Source organism: Mesocricetus auratus, unplaced genomic scaffold, assembly GCF_017639785.1.
Source record: "Mesocricetus auratus isolate SY011 unplaced genomic scaffold, BCM_Maur_2.0 Super-Scaffold_4256, whole genome shotgun sequence".
Classification (NCBI taxonomy): domain Eukaryota; kingdom Metazoa; phylum Chordata; class Mammalia; order Rodentia; family Cricetidae; genus Mesocricetus; species Mesocricetus auratus.
Genome location: NW_024429182.1, coordinates 53,097,196 through 53,113,792, shown reverse-complemented (window position 1 = coordinate 53,113,792; position 16,597 = coordinate 53,097,196). Strand labels below are relative to the sequence as shown.

Here is a 16,597-nt window from a genome sequence, read left to right as displayed (position 1 = left end):
ACCTTTAATCCCAGCACTCCGGAGGCAGAGGCAGGCGGATCTCTGTGAGTTCGAGGCCAGCCTGGTGTACAGAGCGAGTGCCAGGACAGCCTCCAAAACAATACAAAGAAACCCTGTCTTGAAAAACAAAAAATAAATAGATAAATAAATAAAAAATAAATATTAAAACTGTGTCACAAAGGAGAGTTCATACTATGCCTTTGTGCTTTCCTTTAGAGACAATATCAAAATCCTGTTGTGAACTGGAAGCCAGAACTGCAGTGCTGTGCCTTCCACAGGCTCTGAACCCAGAGAGGAAGAATCACACATATAGCAAAGATGATGGTGGTTTGTCGTATTTATTTTTCTGGTTATAAAAGTAATACACGAAGAGCATTGGATTTGGTGAGCTTTGAACCCTGGCTCTGTCACATGCCACCTGCCAGATTTAGACCAGTCACTTCTCAGAACTGCCACTGTCCCATGTAGGGAACTGGAGTAGGCAGCCTGTGGAGCTCCCTCCAAAGATGGCAGTGCAGACCAAGGAACTGAGGAAGCACTTGGTAAACTGGAAAGTGCTGACAAATGGAAGGGTTAGCATCACCACCCTCAGCTGAGGTAGCACCAGAGTCAGAGCTCCCCCCTGCCCCCCCCACTCCTAATCACACACACAAGGCAGGGCCACTGGTGGCCCTGGTTTGATGGAGTGGGGAAAGGAATCACGAAATCTTCTCAAGCCTGGCCAGCTGGGGCCTCCTTGACCTGGTCCCTCCAGAATCCGGCATCTGCTGTGGCCAGCTGGGTAAGGACGTCCTCCAACTCAGGCCCATCTTCTGGAAAACGCTCACAGAAGGATTGGATGAGACCAGCAGCTGAGGCCTCATACTCGACAAGCTGTACTTCCGAACCTGGGAGGAGATGGAGAGAAAACCGAGAGAGATGTGACTAGGGAAGCAGAGTCGTAACAACATCCTGAGAGCAGCGAGTCCCGACTGAGCTCTTGGCACAAACTGTTCAACGTGCAGGCCAGTTATCTAATTCAGTAATTAGAGTAACCTGTGAGGAAGGCAGAAGTACAGCAGATTAAATGGACTGCTACCAGCCTTCCCTAAGTCAAGGTTCAAATCAAGTCTGGCATGGCGGTACATACCATAATCCTAGAGAATTCTAGCCTCAACCAAACCAAAGCAAACCCCAACAATCACTAACAAGGATGGTCAGTAACAGTGCTATGTCAGGAGGCTGGAGAGATGGCTCAGGGGCTAAGAGCACTTGTTGCTCTTACAGAGGACCCAGGCTGCACTCAGCTTGGCCTCTAGCACCCACACGGTGACTCACAACCATCCAGTCCCTTTTGTGGGCATTGTGTGGACACATGGTGCATGTACATACATGCAAGCAAAACACACATAAATCTAAAATCAGTGTTTAAGTGATATATTATATGAAACAGATACAGTCCTTGGCCTCTTGAAACTCACAGTCCAGCAACTAATTCACCTGTGTAGGCCACGGGCAATCTTCCCAGCTGTACTAAACCTCAGTGCCTTACAAGTAAAGTGGGAATAAGCACATTACCTCTTCTGTCGAGGTGCTGTGGTTATGTATCATAGCATCAGTTGGTGCTCAGTGAGTGCTAGCTACCTCAGCAGCAGCATCTCTGAGCATCTTACCTGTTAACTGGGCCCGTCTCCAGGCCCCTGAATTCTAGCAGGAAGCACTCCCTTTATCCCTCTTCAGTTGCTCTACCTTTGACCTGTGTGTGGTGTGTGCACTGAGAGGTTCACAGTAGTTAAGAGTGCAGGCTTCAGGCTAGCATGGCTCAGGTTCAAGTCTTGACTCTGCACCCACTTAGCTGTATGGCCTGAGGCAAATGTGACAAAGCTGTGTGTGTGTGTATTTGAGCTCACAGATGAAAGCTTCATTGGGCTTTGGAGTTAATCCTTGAGAGGTTCTTCCTTTTTTCAGTACTGGGGATGATACCTAGGGCCTTATCTGGCAGTGCAGATCATGCTGCCAGAGAGCTACCAACCCAGACTATTGTGAAAACATAGTACCCAGGACCTGCAAGTCCTCCACCACCATCACCACACTAGCAACTACCAAAGTGCTGGGGGTGGAACCCAGGGCCTATTACATATTGGGCAAATGCTCCACCATTAGGACATACCACTACCTTTGAAAAATCCAACATGCTCCTCAGTTCTGGTTTAAGCACCACCACTTCCGCCCAAGAACTTTCCTGGATACTATAAAGTTATAGATGGGATCTTTATCCAAGTGTTCAGAGCACTGTTAGTATCCTTAAGACACTCATGAATGTTTCCCTGTGTGATTAGTATCTCTATTTGTTCTCACTCCTAATGGGATGGGTCCCATCCACTGCTCCATCCCTGGAGTGGATGTATCAAAGCACAAGGAAAATGAAGCCAGGAGATAAGAGATTTAAGGGGTTACTTTGTGTGGAGGGGCTGGAGTCAGCATGCCTCAGGAGGGTGCCGTGTAACAGGGACCTGAGGACAGGCACGGATCTGAGAGCGATCAAGCCCAGTGGAAGGAGCAGCATGGACAAAGGCTGCCAAGCAGGATGGACTCAGAGCACTGGGGCGATAAAAAGGCACACGAGGTACCAGCTCCACGCAGGCATTCTAGACGTGGAAATGTTATTTGAGAAGGGGAGAGGAACAAGGACATCTCCATCCTTAACGCTGATGTTTCAAATTCTCTTAGGTTCTGCTTGGCCTGTGCAGTCCCAGTTCATTGCCTGACTTTACCTCCTGCTAGGACCTTTCAGATCCTCCAAGCCTTGGCCCGACCTCCACAAGTTCCTCCTCTGCTGGCCTTCCTGAGATCTCTTGCTGCTGCCTGACAGCCAGTGTCCAGGTGTGTGAGATGGAAAGTGCCACAGTTTGCCAGAAAGAACACGGCAGAGAGGGGGCCCTCCCTGAGCCAAGTGTGTCATTTGTTCTCTGGAAAGAACCCAGGTAGCTCCATCGGATGGGTGCAACATCCATTACCTTCGAGGCGAGTGTTGGGCTGAACAATAAGCTTCCGAGATTCCTTGCGCAGCAGTACTGTGTCCCTGAGGGTGAGGAAGCATTCTGGGGGTGCATCAGTGACCGTTGCATACCCCTCATACAGGGCCCGCCCTGCAACCACATCCCCTGTGGACTTCAGCACCTGTAAGAAGGAGTTAAGCGTCTAGAATGGACACTCACATTACATCCACAGGACTCTGCCAGCCAGGGACCATAGCCAGCCGTGCCTACCTCTGGATAGGATGTGCTATGATAGGATCTGTCTTCTATAAAATTTCAGTGCTAAAACTTAATGACCTATAATCCCAGAACTTGGAAGGTAGAGACAGGAAGATCAAGAGTTCATGATTATCCTTGGCAACATAGGGAGTACAGCCTGAACTACATAAGACTGTCTCAAAAAAACAAATAGCCAGGCGGTGGTGGCTCACACCTTTAATCCCAGCACTTGGGAGGCAGAGGCAGGCGGATCTCTGTGAGTTCGAGACCAGCCTGGTCTACAAGAGCTAGTTCCAGGACAGCCTTCAAAGTCACAGAGAAACCCTGTCTCGAAAAACAAAACAAAAACAAATAATAATAATAATAATAACAAAAGCCTCACCTCTTTCCATTATCATTTAAATTCATTTTGGCATATGTATGTATGCGTATGAATGTGGTGTATGTGTGGCCTATGCATGTGTGTGTCCAGCTCTATGACTCTCTGCCATGTTCCCTTGAAACAGGGTCCCTCACTGAACCTGGAGCAAGGCTGGTTTTGGAGGCTGTCCTGGAACTAGCTATTGTAGATCAGGCTGGTCTCGAACTCACAGAGACCCACCTGCCTCTGCCTCCCGAGTGCTGGGATTAAGGGCGTGCGCCACCAATGCCCAGCTTAGAGGTGAGACTTGTAAAAGCATCCAGGCTCCTTTGTAAATGGGATTAAGGCCCACATAGAGGTAGCTATGGAAGTGTATCCTTCCCTTCCACCAACATAGGTTCTCCTATGACACTGCTTCTTCTCAGTCTCTCTCCCATGCTCTTGAGCTTCAGCTACATTAGACTTTCTCATTCTCATAGACATTGCTCAGTTTCTCTTTAGCCTTCCTCTTGGAAAGCTTCAGATACAGCTCAGTGGTATAGTGCTTGCCTAGTAAGACTGAAATCTTTTTTTTTTTAGATTCATTTGTTTATTATGAATACAACATCCTGCCTCCATGTATGTCTGCACGCCAGAAGAGGGCACCAGATCTCATTGTGGATGGTTGTGAGCTACCATGTGGTTGCTGGGAATTGAACTCAGGACCTCTGGAAGCGCAGCCAGTGCTCTTAACCTCTGAGCCATCTTTCCATCCCAAGACTGAAATCTTGCCCCCCAGTTGTTTTTCTACTCCATGTTTTATTTCTTTTTATCTTCAGTTAGATCTGCAATCTGTCCTTCCTATGCGCCTTCCTTTGTTCATCTCACTGGTTATCTAGTTTACTTCAAGGAAATCTATTTAGTTTTTTATCAAAGTTTATGTTTATCTTTTCTTGGGGAGTGTGTGCACATAAAACTTGTGGGCGTCTGTTCTCTCCTTCCCCCACGTGGACCCTGGGCGTGACTCAGATCATCTGTCTCACTTCTTGGTAACACGTATCTCTTCATACATGTTCATCACACCAACAAGCCAGACCAGATAGCTCAAACTGGAGAGTTAGTAACGTGGATGCCAAAGGAGCCAGTAGTAGCAGGAATGATTCAGGCAGGTACAATCTACTAGGAGTGGGTTCCAGCACCCTCTGTGGATAACAAAATCTGCATGTTCAAGACACTAATCCAAAATGGTGTGCTATATGTGTATAACCTCCACACATCTTCTGGTATAGTATATTTTAAACCACATTTAGATTTCTTACAAATTTTAAAGATTTAATTGTGTGTATGTGTTTGATATATAGGCACATGTATGTTTGGTGTGTGCAGACGAAGTCGGAGAAAAGACATTGGGCATCCTGCTCTATCACTCTCTACCATAAATCCTTAAAACAGGGTCTCTCACTAAATCAGGAGCTGGACTGGCAGCCAGCAATCTCAATGATCCTCCTATCTCTGCCCCTCACAGTGCTGGGGTTACAGCTGTATGCAAACAGGCCTGGCTTTTTACATAGGTTCTGGGGATTCGAACTCAGGTCCTTATGCTTGTGCAGCAAGCATATTTACCCATTGAGCCATATCTTCAGGCCTGCTTTTTTTTTGAGACAGAGCCTATGTAGTCCACCCACGTTGGCCTCAAACTCATCATGTAGTGAAGGATGACCCTACACTCCTGATCTTCCAGCCTTTACACCTGAGTGCTGGGAACACAGGTACGAGCCAACAGTGCTGAAGATGGAATCCAGGTCTTCATGTACACTAGGCAAGTACTCTACCAACTGCCCTATAGCCCAGCCCCTGCGATTACTTATCATACCCAAGACAATGTAATGCTATGTAACAAGACAATTCTCTTGAATATTTTTGCATGTGTGCAATTGATTGAATTTATGGATGTAGAATTGGTAGATACAGAAATTGGACTATAGGAATAACAGGAAGCAGGAAGTTCATGCCATGTCTGAATGTGGGCCTACTACTTAGTTCCCACCAATTAGTCACTTAGGAATTCAGCCCACTGTTGCCAGACCTCCCAAGAAGTCACAAACACAGGTTCACACCTAACCTTTAACACCAGTAGGAAAAAGCATGGCTGACACAATATACAGCCAGATCAAAGATGACTTCACCTATGTTTCTGTGAAACACTGCTGAGGAAACAGAACACTTGTACAGACTCAACTGAGTCACTCGTGGTGGTAACACCTTTAGCCCAGCACTAGAGAGAAAGAAGCCAGCCAGTCTCTGAGTTTGAGGTCAGCCTGGTCTACAGGCCAGCCAGGGTCACATAATGAGACCCTGCTCAAAAAAAGAAAGAAAGAAAGAAAGAAGGAAAGAAAGAAAGAAAAAAGAGACCTACCAACTCAGTCTCTAGAAGGGGCTTGCTCAATCTTGCCTAGAACTGGTTTATTTGACCCTTGATTCCTACAACTAATGCTCTGAGAACAGCTCCTTTTTGCCATTTGCAGCAAAAATCTTCTATTTACTAGAAAGCTGTAAAGATGGTACAGTGAGCTCCCAGAAGCTGTCAGCATGGCTTTCTCTCCTCACCGCCTTCATAACTGGCTCATTACTACTAACTAAATTCCAGGCCCCACCTAGGTCTCATTAGCTTTGCCAATAATGCCCCTTCTTACCCCAGGACCTACCAAAGACATTGTGGTTTTCTTTTTCTTTTCTCTCTCTCTCTCTTTTCTTTTCTTTCTTTCTTTTTTTTTTTTTTTTTTTTTTTTTGCTTTTTGAGACAGACCTGGCCATCCTAGAACTCACTCTGTAGACCAGGCTGGCCTCAAATTCATAGAGATCGGTCTACCTCTACCTCCTGAGTGCTAGGATTAAAGGTATTCATCACTACCACCTGGCTGGCTACACACACACACACACACACACCACCAGTGCCTTCCCCACCTCAACTTTAAAAACAAAATCACCCCAAACTCCCACATGTCTTATGGAAAGACTCTTTAGATCCTTCCTAGAAATAGATGGGCATAAAATTACACAGATACTTTGATCCTAATTCAAAGAATCATAACTTTATGATTCATGATATGTCCCTATTCTTGTAGAAAGTACCATACTATAAAGATGGGTTTCTCAGGGCTAGAGAGATGGGTCAGTGGTTAAGAGCCCTGGGGGCTCTTCCACAGGACCTGGGTTCTAGTCCCGGCACCCACAGGCTGGCTCACAGATGTCTGTAACTCCAGTTCCAGGGGAATCAATCCCCTTTTCTGGCCTCTGCAAACATCAGGCCTTTCTTTTCCAATCTCGCTCACTATCACACCCAGCAGGAATACCACCATACAGCTCTTTGCATGATCTGAAGGCATTATGTTTGCAGTCATGACTGTGTGAGAAACTGCTCTTAGCTTATTCTCAGTCACCAGAAAGACTGGCTGGATGAATGGACTGGCCAGGAGGGCAGGATGGGCAGGAGGGACAGAGAAGAAGTTGGAGACGATCAAGATGAGACCTTCACTTACCTGGAGTCTCCGAAGGAATCGCTCCAAGGCAGGTTTGCCCACTGACCGGATCTTGCTGCGGTCCAGATGGACACGTGCATCTGGGCGCCCATCAGAACCTGTGGTTGGAGTGACCGTAACGAGTCCTTCACCAGCCTCCAGTAAAACCCTCAGGATCACAAACCGAGCCTGCATGTGGGCCTGCCAGGGTCACGGAAAAGAGGTCATGTGTTGCCCCTGCGCAGAGCTTGATGCAAGCTTGTTAATGTGTTCAACATGCTGTCAGCTGTCACTGTCCATTTATCGCTCTTATCCTTCCTGTCCACTCCTCTCCCCTCCAATTCTTCCACTCTCCTGTCCAGTGGGACAGGCTGTGTGAGCAGAGCCTGGTGCCCAATGCCACCTCATCACCTGCCACAGCTCTTGATGCTCCAGACAGCAGCTACTCCCAGGGTCCCCTCACTACCAAGACCCTGAGGACTCTTTCCCAATCTTTTTTGTTTTTGTTTTTTTTTGAGACAGTGTTTCCCTGTGCAGCCTTAACTGTCCTAGAACCCACTCTGTAGATCAGGCTGGCCTTGAACTCACAGAGATCTGCCTGCCTCTGCCTCCCTACTGCTGGAATTAAAGGTGTGCCACAGCTGGCTCTTTCCCAATCATTTTTGTGCTAAACAGTGGAACCAAGTAGGCATCATTATCCCCACTTTTACATAGGACAAAACACTGGGGCCTAGAGAAGTCAGTGCCTAGCTCAAGGTCACCAGCTGCTAAAGGAGCAGTCGGGGTCAAACATCAGGCCAGATTCTAAAACCTGCTTTCTTTTAAGTGTGTATGTATGCACACATGCATATTTTTCTTTCTGTCTTTCTCTCTTTAACTTTTTAAAAACTTGTTTCATTTTTATTTTAAAGGCATAGGTGTTTTGCTTACATGTATGCAACGTCTGTAGAATCCAAGAGAAGGTACTGGATTCCTTGGAACTGGAATTACAAGCAATTCTTATCTGTCATGTGAGTGAACCAGGGGCCTTCTGCAAGAACAGCCGTTGTCCTTGACCACTGAGCCATCTCTACAGCTCTCTTCTCTTTTGTGATGGGGTCTTGCTATGTTTCCCAGGCTTCTCAGGAACTTCTGGATTCAGGTAAACCTATCTCAGACTCCCCCAGCTGCTGCAAGGTGTTGTAGTGCATACCCTTTGATGACATGGATGGCCTCCCCAAACTGTATTTACTTGCTAGTAAATAAAAATTATTTGTTGTAACTGAGTCCAGTGGCTAAGAAGGAAGACTGCATGAATTTGGATCCTGGCTCTCTTTCCAGCAGAAATGTGATGTGGCTTGTCCCATCCCTACACCCAGAATCCAGACTGTGACCACACTGCAAGCCCCCTCTCTATCCTGAAGGTGGCTCCTTGCCAGTCCCACCTGTCGCCAGTTGGCCGCCTCTGGAGTGTAGAACTCCAAAGCCAACAGTCCAGCCCGCACCATGTTGAGCCAGTTCACGTAGATTACATCTTCTGCATCAGCTCCCTCAAAGCCAAAGATCCTGGTGGAGGGGACAGGGATGATCAGATTAGCCCTGTATGCCAATACCCTCAGAGCTGCCCAGTGCGGGGACTCAGCCACCACCCCTCCAGCCCACTGTTCCTACTCCAGCACTTGGGGGTTGAGGCAGAGGTAGAGGCCCACACTCTCGGCCCGGCACTCTTCGTAGCTGGAGGCAATGGTGCTGAATTTGCTATCCCACGTCTCTCCACTCCGGTACCAGCTCTGAATCTAGAAGAATGACCCAGGAATCAGGCCCTGCCTGTGTCCTCCCAGCCCAGCAGCAGAGCTCCAAGGATGATCTTCTCACCTGCTCCCCAGTCTCTGGGTTGGTCACTGTATCCTGGTCAAAGTTGAACACACCTTTCTCATCCTGTAGAAGAAGGGCATGAATGTGGGCTGAGGGACAGTGTCCCTGGACAGAATCTAAGTGGCTCAGAATATAAGGAAAGGGAATGATCTGACAGGAACCATGAGTACACTGTTACACTAATGCCTGCAATTCTCAGAGCTCTGTGATGCCAACCACCTCCGTGGCTCCCTCAGAAGTAGAGAAACCACCTGTTCACTTTACTGTACAGAGAGGGACATGGTCCAGTCAGGGGAGGGACCACCTGACATTGTCTGCGAACTCAAATTCTCCAGACCTGTGTGGGAGACAATAAGTAGGCCAAAGAGCCTGGCTGCTTCTCCCCCCGTCGTTGCCCCAACACTCATGCTGCCAAAATGACCCTCCCACCTTGCCGTATGCCGAGTGACTTTTATGTGTCACACACTTAATACAGCCACCTCCCGGGGAAAGGCTCTATCATCCCCACACATCACAGGCAGGAAAACTGGGGTTCAGAAACCAAGAGCCCCCGAATGGAACCGTGCCGCACAACTTCTCTGCCTCCTAATACTCACAGGTTTGCTAAACCCTACTGTGCCAGGGCTCACACCGGACCTTCTCTTTTGTTCTTCACTACAGTTCATGTGATGGCATCAGAAACCCCACTGTACAGATGGGCCCACTGAGGCCCAGCCAGAAGAAAAGTATTTAAGAGCATGGCTTGAGTAAAGACTGGATGAGACACCATGCTGTGCTCTAAACTCTCTTGTCTTACCAGGTCCAACTCTAGCCCGCCCTCGTCTAGGGAGGCAGCTCCAGCAATGGGAGCAGGTCCAACCCAGGACCCCATTCTCACTGGTGGTCCTTGCGCTCCTCTGGTTAGTTCAGCTGTGTGGCTCCACACTGGGAACCCCGAGTTTCCTTAGCCAGGTGTGAGCCAAGGGCTCCAGACACTGTGGCTAATGGGGAAAAAGCAGTGTTCTGGAGGACAGTCCCTTAGACCCCCACCCCAATTGCTCCACGAGCCCAGATGACTGGACGGGCAAAGAGGGCTCTCCAAGACAGTTCAGCCGAGCTGATGACCAAGAGGGACTGCTGGGCTCAGGCTAGAGAAGCCCCCCCACCTCCCACCCCCATGAAGAAAGGACTCAGGTCCCCCTAGACAGAGACCAGGAAGGGCCAGTCTCTGCTGCTGCCTTGCCAAGGCTGCAGCATTGTCTCTGCACCTTGAGCGTGTACTTTTCCAGATACTGAAGGGAGCCAAGTTGCCCTAGAAATGAATGGCACAGGTCAAGTGACCCCAGTGGCCCTTCTCACCTGCACAAAGAGCTTGCCACTGCCATGGCCCAACAGCTCGTGTAATCCCACCTGCACATCAAAGGACGGCCCCTTCCAGCGGATATACAGGTCCTGCCAAGACAAACAATGACCCCACTGATCACTATTTCCCGGGGGCACATAGCACACCAGGCCTCCCTGCAAGGCGAAGGCCCATGTGGGGAGCGTGCTTTCTGAAAGACAGACATCCTCCACTCCATGTGTGGAGCAGCCCATCTCAACCTCTCAATGACCCAGGTGGAGGGACCGACTCCTCTGTGTACCCTGTGAGGAAATGGAAGCTCCTTAGTGACAAAGGGCCACACGACAGGAAAGTGGCCAAGCCAGGATCAAAGCTGGACTCTTGACCTTACCACAATGTTGGTCACAGGTGTGCCTTCCCTGACTCAATAAAGCCAGGTACAGTCCAGCTAGCCCCAAGCCTCAGGCAGCCAGCGCCTACCTTGTCCTCTTCCTCCAAGAACGTGAGTTTCTCCCGCTTCGTGGCATAGGCCACAGCCAGCACATTCCCGAGAGACACATTCTTAAAGCCTTCGGTCTGTCTTAGGTCATCATCTAGAGATAAGGAAGAGAGTTGACACAGGAAAGGGCAGAGGTCAAGGGGAGCTGACAGAAGGGTGAGGGGAAAGGGCAGTTTGTGGTGAGAACGTGTGTGGAGGGAAGGACCGCAAGGGGACTTCCTTGAATTGGGAGGATTTGAAGGGAGCTCACAGTTGGGGATGTTGATGCCGGCAGGGATGCCAGAGCCAGCAAAGGTGAGGACATCCAGAGAAGTGAAGTCAGGGGTGAGGAACTTGTCCTTTTCAAAGGCAGGAGGCCAGGGTAGCTCCTTCAGAAGCTGCTCAGCACTCGCCACCAGCCGCTCGAACTTGGCACTCATGGCTTTGTTCACCATGGCCACGAAACCTGCCGGGAAGTGGGGCTGTGTTTTGGCAGCATCCTGGGATCCCACTGCACCTTACCCAGTTCCTCCAGCCATCACATGCATAATGCATGCGCCGTGTATAGTAGCACTGTGCTGGCTGCTGGGGACCATGACGTCCCAGACCCCAGGCAGGAAAGCTGCAGGCATGTGGACCTCAGGTCTGAGCCTTTCCTCTCTCCTGCCAGGCTAATCCCCGGCTTTAGCAACTCAATCTTCAGTCTCTATACAGAACGGGGAGAATGAGAGTCGGCAGAGACCAGTCTGAATCCTCCAGCAATGATCTCCCTGTGCGATGGGGGCCAGTTAGGGATGATAGTTACATCAGTCTCACAGGCGAGGCACACAACCCCTAGCTGTTGAGCATATCACTACACACATGACTCCATGATGCTCAGGGGTCTGAATACTTGGCATCACAGAACAGATGGGGAAATCCAGGGTAAGAAACCATGTTTGGCCGGGCGGTGGTGGCACACGCCTTTAATCCCAGCAATCGGGAGGCAGAGGCAGGCGGATCTCTGTGAGTTTGAGATCAGCCTGGTCTACAAGAGCTAGCTAGTTCCAGTTCCAGGACAGCCTCCAAAGTCACAGAGAAACCCTGTCTCAGGAAAAAAAAGAAAGAAAGAAAGAAAGAAAGAAAGAAAGAAAGAAAGAAAGAAAGAAAGAAAGAAAGAAAGAAAGAAAGAAATCATGTTTGTCTGTCTGTCTGTCTACCTAGAGCCTTGCCAGGTCAGGCACAAAAGACAAAACAATCAAATGCCTCAGTCAGGATAACGACTCAGCCACCACTGTGGTAAAAGCCATCATGTGATGGCTCAGTGGGACGATGACAGGTTAACTTTGTGCTACTCGATACCCGGGATATTATAAGTACTGCCCCAGGGCTGCTGTCTTACTTCCAGGAGGGAAGGACAGAACCCTCGAGGGAGGATGGAAGTGTGAACTTGGACCTGAACAAGAGGGAGTTCCACCCAACCTCCCCCTCTACAAGAAGTTACCTTCAAACTCTCCTCGGGAGCCAAAGGGGTCACGGTAGCTCTCAATGAAGCCAATGTAACTAGAGGAGAGAAGTGGAGAGATGGAGGAAATCTGGCAATGGCATGGAGGGGGAGCAAAGGCTGGCACCTCACCTCTCTACAATGGGGCCTTTGTCCTGAATCCAGAAGCGGGAGCCTCTCTTGTGGGCCTCAATGGAGCCTTGGGTGAAGCTCTCCATGTACTGGGCCAGCATCTGCTCCTGGTGGCTGTTGGCTGCATACGACTAGGGGTAAAAAGGGCTCTGGTCAGTCTTGGACCATCCACTTTTGCTGCCCAGAGGGGTTGTAAGTTGTTCCCTCAGGCCCCAGCCAGACCCACCTTGGCTTTCTCCAAGTGTTCTACCACTTTCTGGAGGATGGGGGCATAGTCTCCCCGGGTGACCTGGAAATGGCTTCCCTGGAACTCATAGCTCTTCATCTTAGAAGTCAATTCAGAGTCGAGAGCAGGGTCTAAGGGATGAGGAAACACTCTGGGAAAAGGCCAATACAGGACACCAGCAGGCTTTTTACTCTGGCCCACTAAGCACTTCAAGGTTCCGCATTCCAACAGAAATGAGGATAAATTGTCTTCTCCAAGCATGCACACATTAGGGGCAGGGATATGACTCAACAGATAGTGCTCTCGTAGCATGCACAAAGCCCCGGGTTGATACCTAGCACTGCATAAACCAGGTAAGGTACACATCCACAATCCTGGTTGGTGTTTCAGAGGTAGAGACAGGAGGATCACACTTGAGTTTAAGACCAGCCTGAGCTAGCGTGAGACCTCGTCTCAAAATGCACAGAGACTGGAGATGTGGCTCAAAGGGTATGGATTCTAACCATCAAGCCTGATGACCTGAGTTTAACCCCTAACTTAACCTCCACATGGTGAGAGGACAGAGTCAACTTTTGTGGATCGTCCCCTGACTTCTATTCCAAGATATGTGTGCACATGCTAAAGGTTAAAAAGAGAAAAAAAAGAACCAGATGGTTGTGGCGCACACCTTTAATCCCAGCACTCGGGCGGCAGAGGCAGGCGGATCTCTGTGAGTTCGAGACCAACCTGGGTCTACAAGAGCTAGTTCCAGGACAGCCTCCAAAGCCACAGAGAAACCCTGTCTCGAAAAACAAAAACAAAATAAAAAGAAAAAAAAAAAAACGAAAAGAAACCGTAAAACAGCAGGGTATGGCACTGTACACCTGCAACACCATCAGTTAGGAAGTAGGCAAGGGAAGATAAGGAGGTCAAGGTCAAGGTCATCTCAGGTACACAGTGAGATTAGGTTATCCTTAAAGACTACAGAAGACCCTATCTCAAAAATAAATAAATGAATAAAATAAATAACCTCGACAAAACCCCCATACTCCATACAAACAAACACCAAGAGTTATGATGGGCACAATAGTGCACACCCATAACTCCATCAGGCTAGCCTGAACTACAAAGTTAGACTCTGTCCTAGAAAAATAATAGCAGGACTAGAGAGATGGCTCAGTGGTTACCAGTGCATATTGTTCTTGCAGAACAGTGGTGGTGCACACCTTTAATCCTAGCACTTGGGAAGCAGAGCCAGGCAAATCTGGCCTATGGAGAGAGTTCTAGGACAGCCAGGGCTACACAAAGAAATCCTGTCTTGAAAAACAAAACAAGCAAAAAGAGTATATATTGCTCTTGCAGAGGACCTGGGTTCAATTACCAGCACCCACATGGCAGCTCACACCTGTCTATAACTCCAGTTCCACAGGATCTGACGCCCTCTCCTGGCCTCCTTGAGCACCTGCACATACCTGGTACACAGAAACTCACACAGGCGCATACACTGTACACATAAAAATAAATCTTCAAAAAGAAAAAATATAGGAAGAAATAAATATTTGGGAAAAAATGAATAAATAAGAGCCACATCTCAAAAACTGTGAGAGCTGAGTATCTGGAATAGAATCCAGGGCCTGGAGCATGCTAGGTCAGTGCTCTTCCACAATCCGCATTCCCAGCCCCAAAGCTAGGTCAATGCTCTTCCACAATCCGAATTCCCAGCCCCAAAGCTAGGTCAGTGCTCTTCCACAATCCGCACTCCCAGCCCTAAAGCCACTCGTGCGCTGTCCTACGCTGCGGCCCATGCTGTTGCTAAGTTCTAGCTTCTACGTCATCGTGACCCCCTTCCGTTTCCCAGATATGTGTGTCTTTCCTTTCTTTCTTAAGATGTATTTGCTTTTATTTTGTGTATACGTATGAATGTTTGCATGTATGTATGTATACCACATTCATGCCTGGTACCCAGGAAAGCCAGAAGACAGTGTTGGGTGCTCTGAAACTGGAGTTACCATTGGCCTAATGTGGGTGCTAGGAACCTAACACAGGTCCTCTAGAGGAGCAGGGAGAGCTCTGAGCCGCTGAGCCATCTCTCTAGCTCATGTCTGTTGTTTTCAGTGACAGCAGACTTCATTCTGTCCCCTAAGTTTCTCCATCATCCTGTGGTGGCTCATAGTTTCCCTCTATCTCCAATGCATATGGTACGTCCATTCACCCCCACGCTCTCACCCTGAGTACCCGAGTACTACAAAGACTGGACACTGGGAAAGACGATGACAATTCTAGCAGAGGGCTTGTCATCAAGACACAGAAGACCAACTAGGAACTGACTGAGAGTGCTGGGAAAGGTCCCTAAAAGATGCCATCCACACCCAGCCATGGGACAAAGAGGGGATGGCTGGGTAAAGACGGGTTAGGCTAGGCTAGAAGCGGTCCTGAGCAGGAAACAAGCAGCAAACTGTGTGGCGACTTAGTGACGAGACGTAGGAATCAGAAGCAGTAGAATGTGGCGAGAGCAGAGCGCCGGAGGCTGGGGACTGGCTGGGGATGTGGATGGGTGAAAACAGGGGCCTCAGTATCTTCACTCCCTTTGCCTTGTAGCAGGTCCCCACCGCTGTCACTCCCTGTCTGAGTGACTGCGGAGATGCTGATCTCACTCTGGGCTGGGAGTGAGACCAGCCAATCAGAGCCTGGTCCCTTGTCCCTTCACAAGTACTGGTTCACATTAATAAAGGACTCCAGAAAGTCCAGGGCCACTCTTCTGTTGTATGAAGAAATAACTGGGACCAAAGGACTCTTTCTGCTAGCGGAGCTGGGCCGCTGCCCTGAGCCACCTGGGTCATCCATTAGGGCCTGAGCGCACCTGTGTTAAGCACTGAAGCCAGTCGCACCTCATAGTGGGACTTCCCACTTCCTTCCTGGTCGACCACCTTGAAGAGCCGTGTGTTGTATGCACTGAGGTTCTGGAAAAGACCAGAGCAGGGTTTGAGGGGAGCGTGGAAGAGTGGCCATCCCACAGACAGCAGTGAGGCAAGGCAGGCTGGGCTTTCTCTTAGGAATCTTTCCAAGCCTACCAGAAGAGCCAGGGACGACTGTCATGCTGTGCTCCACACACTAAATGCTAACTTCAAAAAAAATTAAAAAATAGGGGCTGGAGAGATGGCTCAGAGGTTAAGAGCACTGACTGCTCTTCCAGGAGTCCCGAGTTCAATTCCCAGCAACCACATGGTGGCTCACAACCATTTATAATGAGATCTGGTGCCCTCCTCTGGCCTGTGGACACACATGCAGACAGAATACTGTATACATAATAAATAAATCTTTAAAAAAATAAATTAAAAAAATAGATACATATTTGCATACATACACACACACACACACACACACACACACACACACACACACACACACACACACACAAAACAGTTTTTAATTTAAAAAGAAAAATGGTCCACACATGTGCCACAGTACCTGCATGAAGGTCTCAGAATAATTTCAGGAATTAGTTCTCTCCTTCCACCATGTAGATCCCAGAGGATCAAACTCCTGTCATTGGGCTTACTGGCAAGCACCTTCACCCACTGAGCCATTCACCAACCCCATGAGTGATAACTTTTACTAGGCACCAGCTCCACTGTGTGAGACAGAGCCACCTCAGCCCACTCTCAGCTGTGTGAGATGGACTTGGGAAACAGCCACACAGCTGGCAAGTGGCTGGGAGCCCAGGCTCCAGGAGCCCCATCTTGGAAGCGTGGGAATGGCAAGGGTGGACGCCTCCTGACACACATGTAACACCTTTGTCTTCCTGACTGGCAGAGGCTCACCTCACACACACAGATCCCATAAGTCTTTTTCCACCTCCAGGACCCAAAGTGCCCATATGTCTTTTGAGTTCAAGCTGGGACCCAAGAACAGGTGCCCATGGTGAAGGGGCAGGGACAAGGAGCCCCGACAAACTAGTATCCCAAAGTGCTAATTCCCAAACCTGAGAGTCCAGAAAGTCCTGGGCCAGCTTAGCATCTTCCATGGTACA

At 49.0% G+C, this 16,597-nt stretch overlaps 1 protein-coding gene across 3 annotated transcripts in view; it reads right to left on the bottom strand.

Annotated features, from left to right (window-relative positions):
• Positions 1-322: 322 nt before the first annotated feature.
• Dpp3 (dipeptidyl peptidase 3) overlaps positions 323-16,597 on the bottom strand; it is a 22,951-nt gene continuing 6,676 nt past the window's right edge. For 2 of the 3 annotated variants that reach the window (XM_005064034.4, XM_013115215.3), the window contains exons 5-18: positions 16,550-16,597; positions 15,428-15,527; positions 12,589-12,719; positions 12,363-12,493; positions 12,231-12,289; positions 11,019-11,213; positions 10,750-10,862; positions 10,287-10,379; positions 8,949-9,011; positions 8,745-8,869; positions 8,519-8,639; positions 7,116-7,295; positions 2,997-3,159; positions 323-887 (exon numbers count right to left, since the gene is read on the bottom strand). The exon at positions 16,550-16,597 is cut by the window's right edge and continues 27 nt beyond it. In XM_005064034.4, coding sequence (XP_005064091.1) covers positions 712-887; positions 2,997-3,159; positions 7,116-7,295; positions 8,519-8,639; positions 8,745-8,869; positions 8,949-9,011; positions 10,287-10,379; positions 10,750-10,862; positions 11,019-11,213; positions 12,231-12,289; positions 12,363-12,493; positions 12,589-12,719; positions 15,428-15,527; positions 16,550-16,597 — 1,698 coding nt within the window. In that variant the 3' untranslated portion in view covers positions 323-711. Of the gene's footprint in view, positions 888-2,996; positions 3,160-7,115; positions 7,296-8,024; positions 8,075-8,518; positions 8,640-8,744; positions 8,870-8,948; positions 9,012-10,286; positions 10,380-10,749; positions 10,863-11,018; positions 11,214-12,230; positions 12,290-12,362; positions 12,494-12,588; positions 12,720-15,427; positions 15,528-16,549 lie in introns of those variants that run through there. The other variant, XM_040749956.1, reaches the window with a different exon arrangement.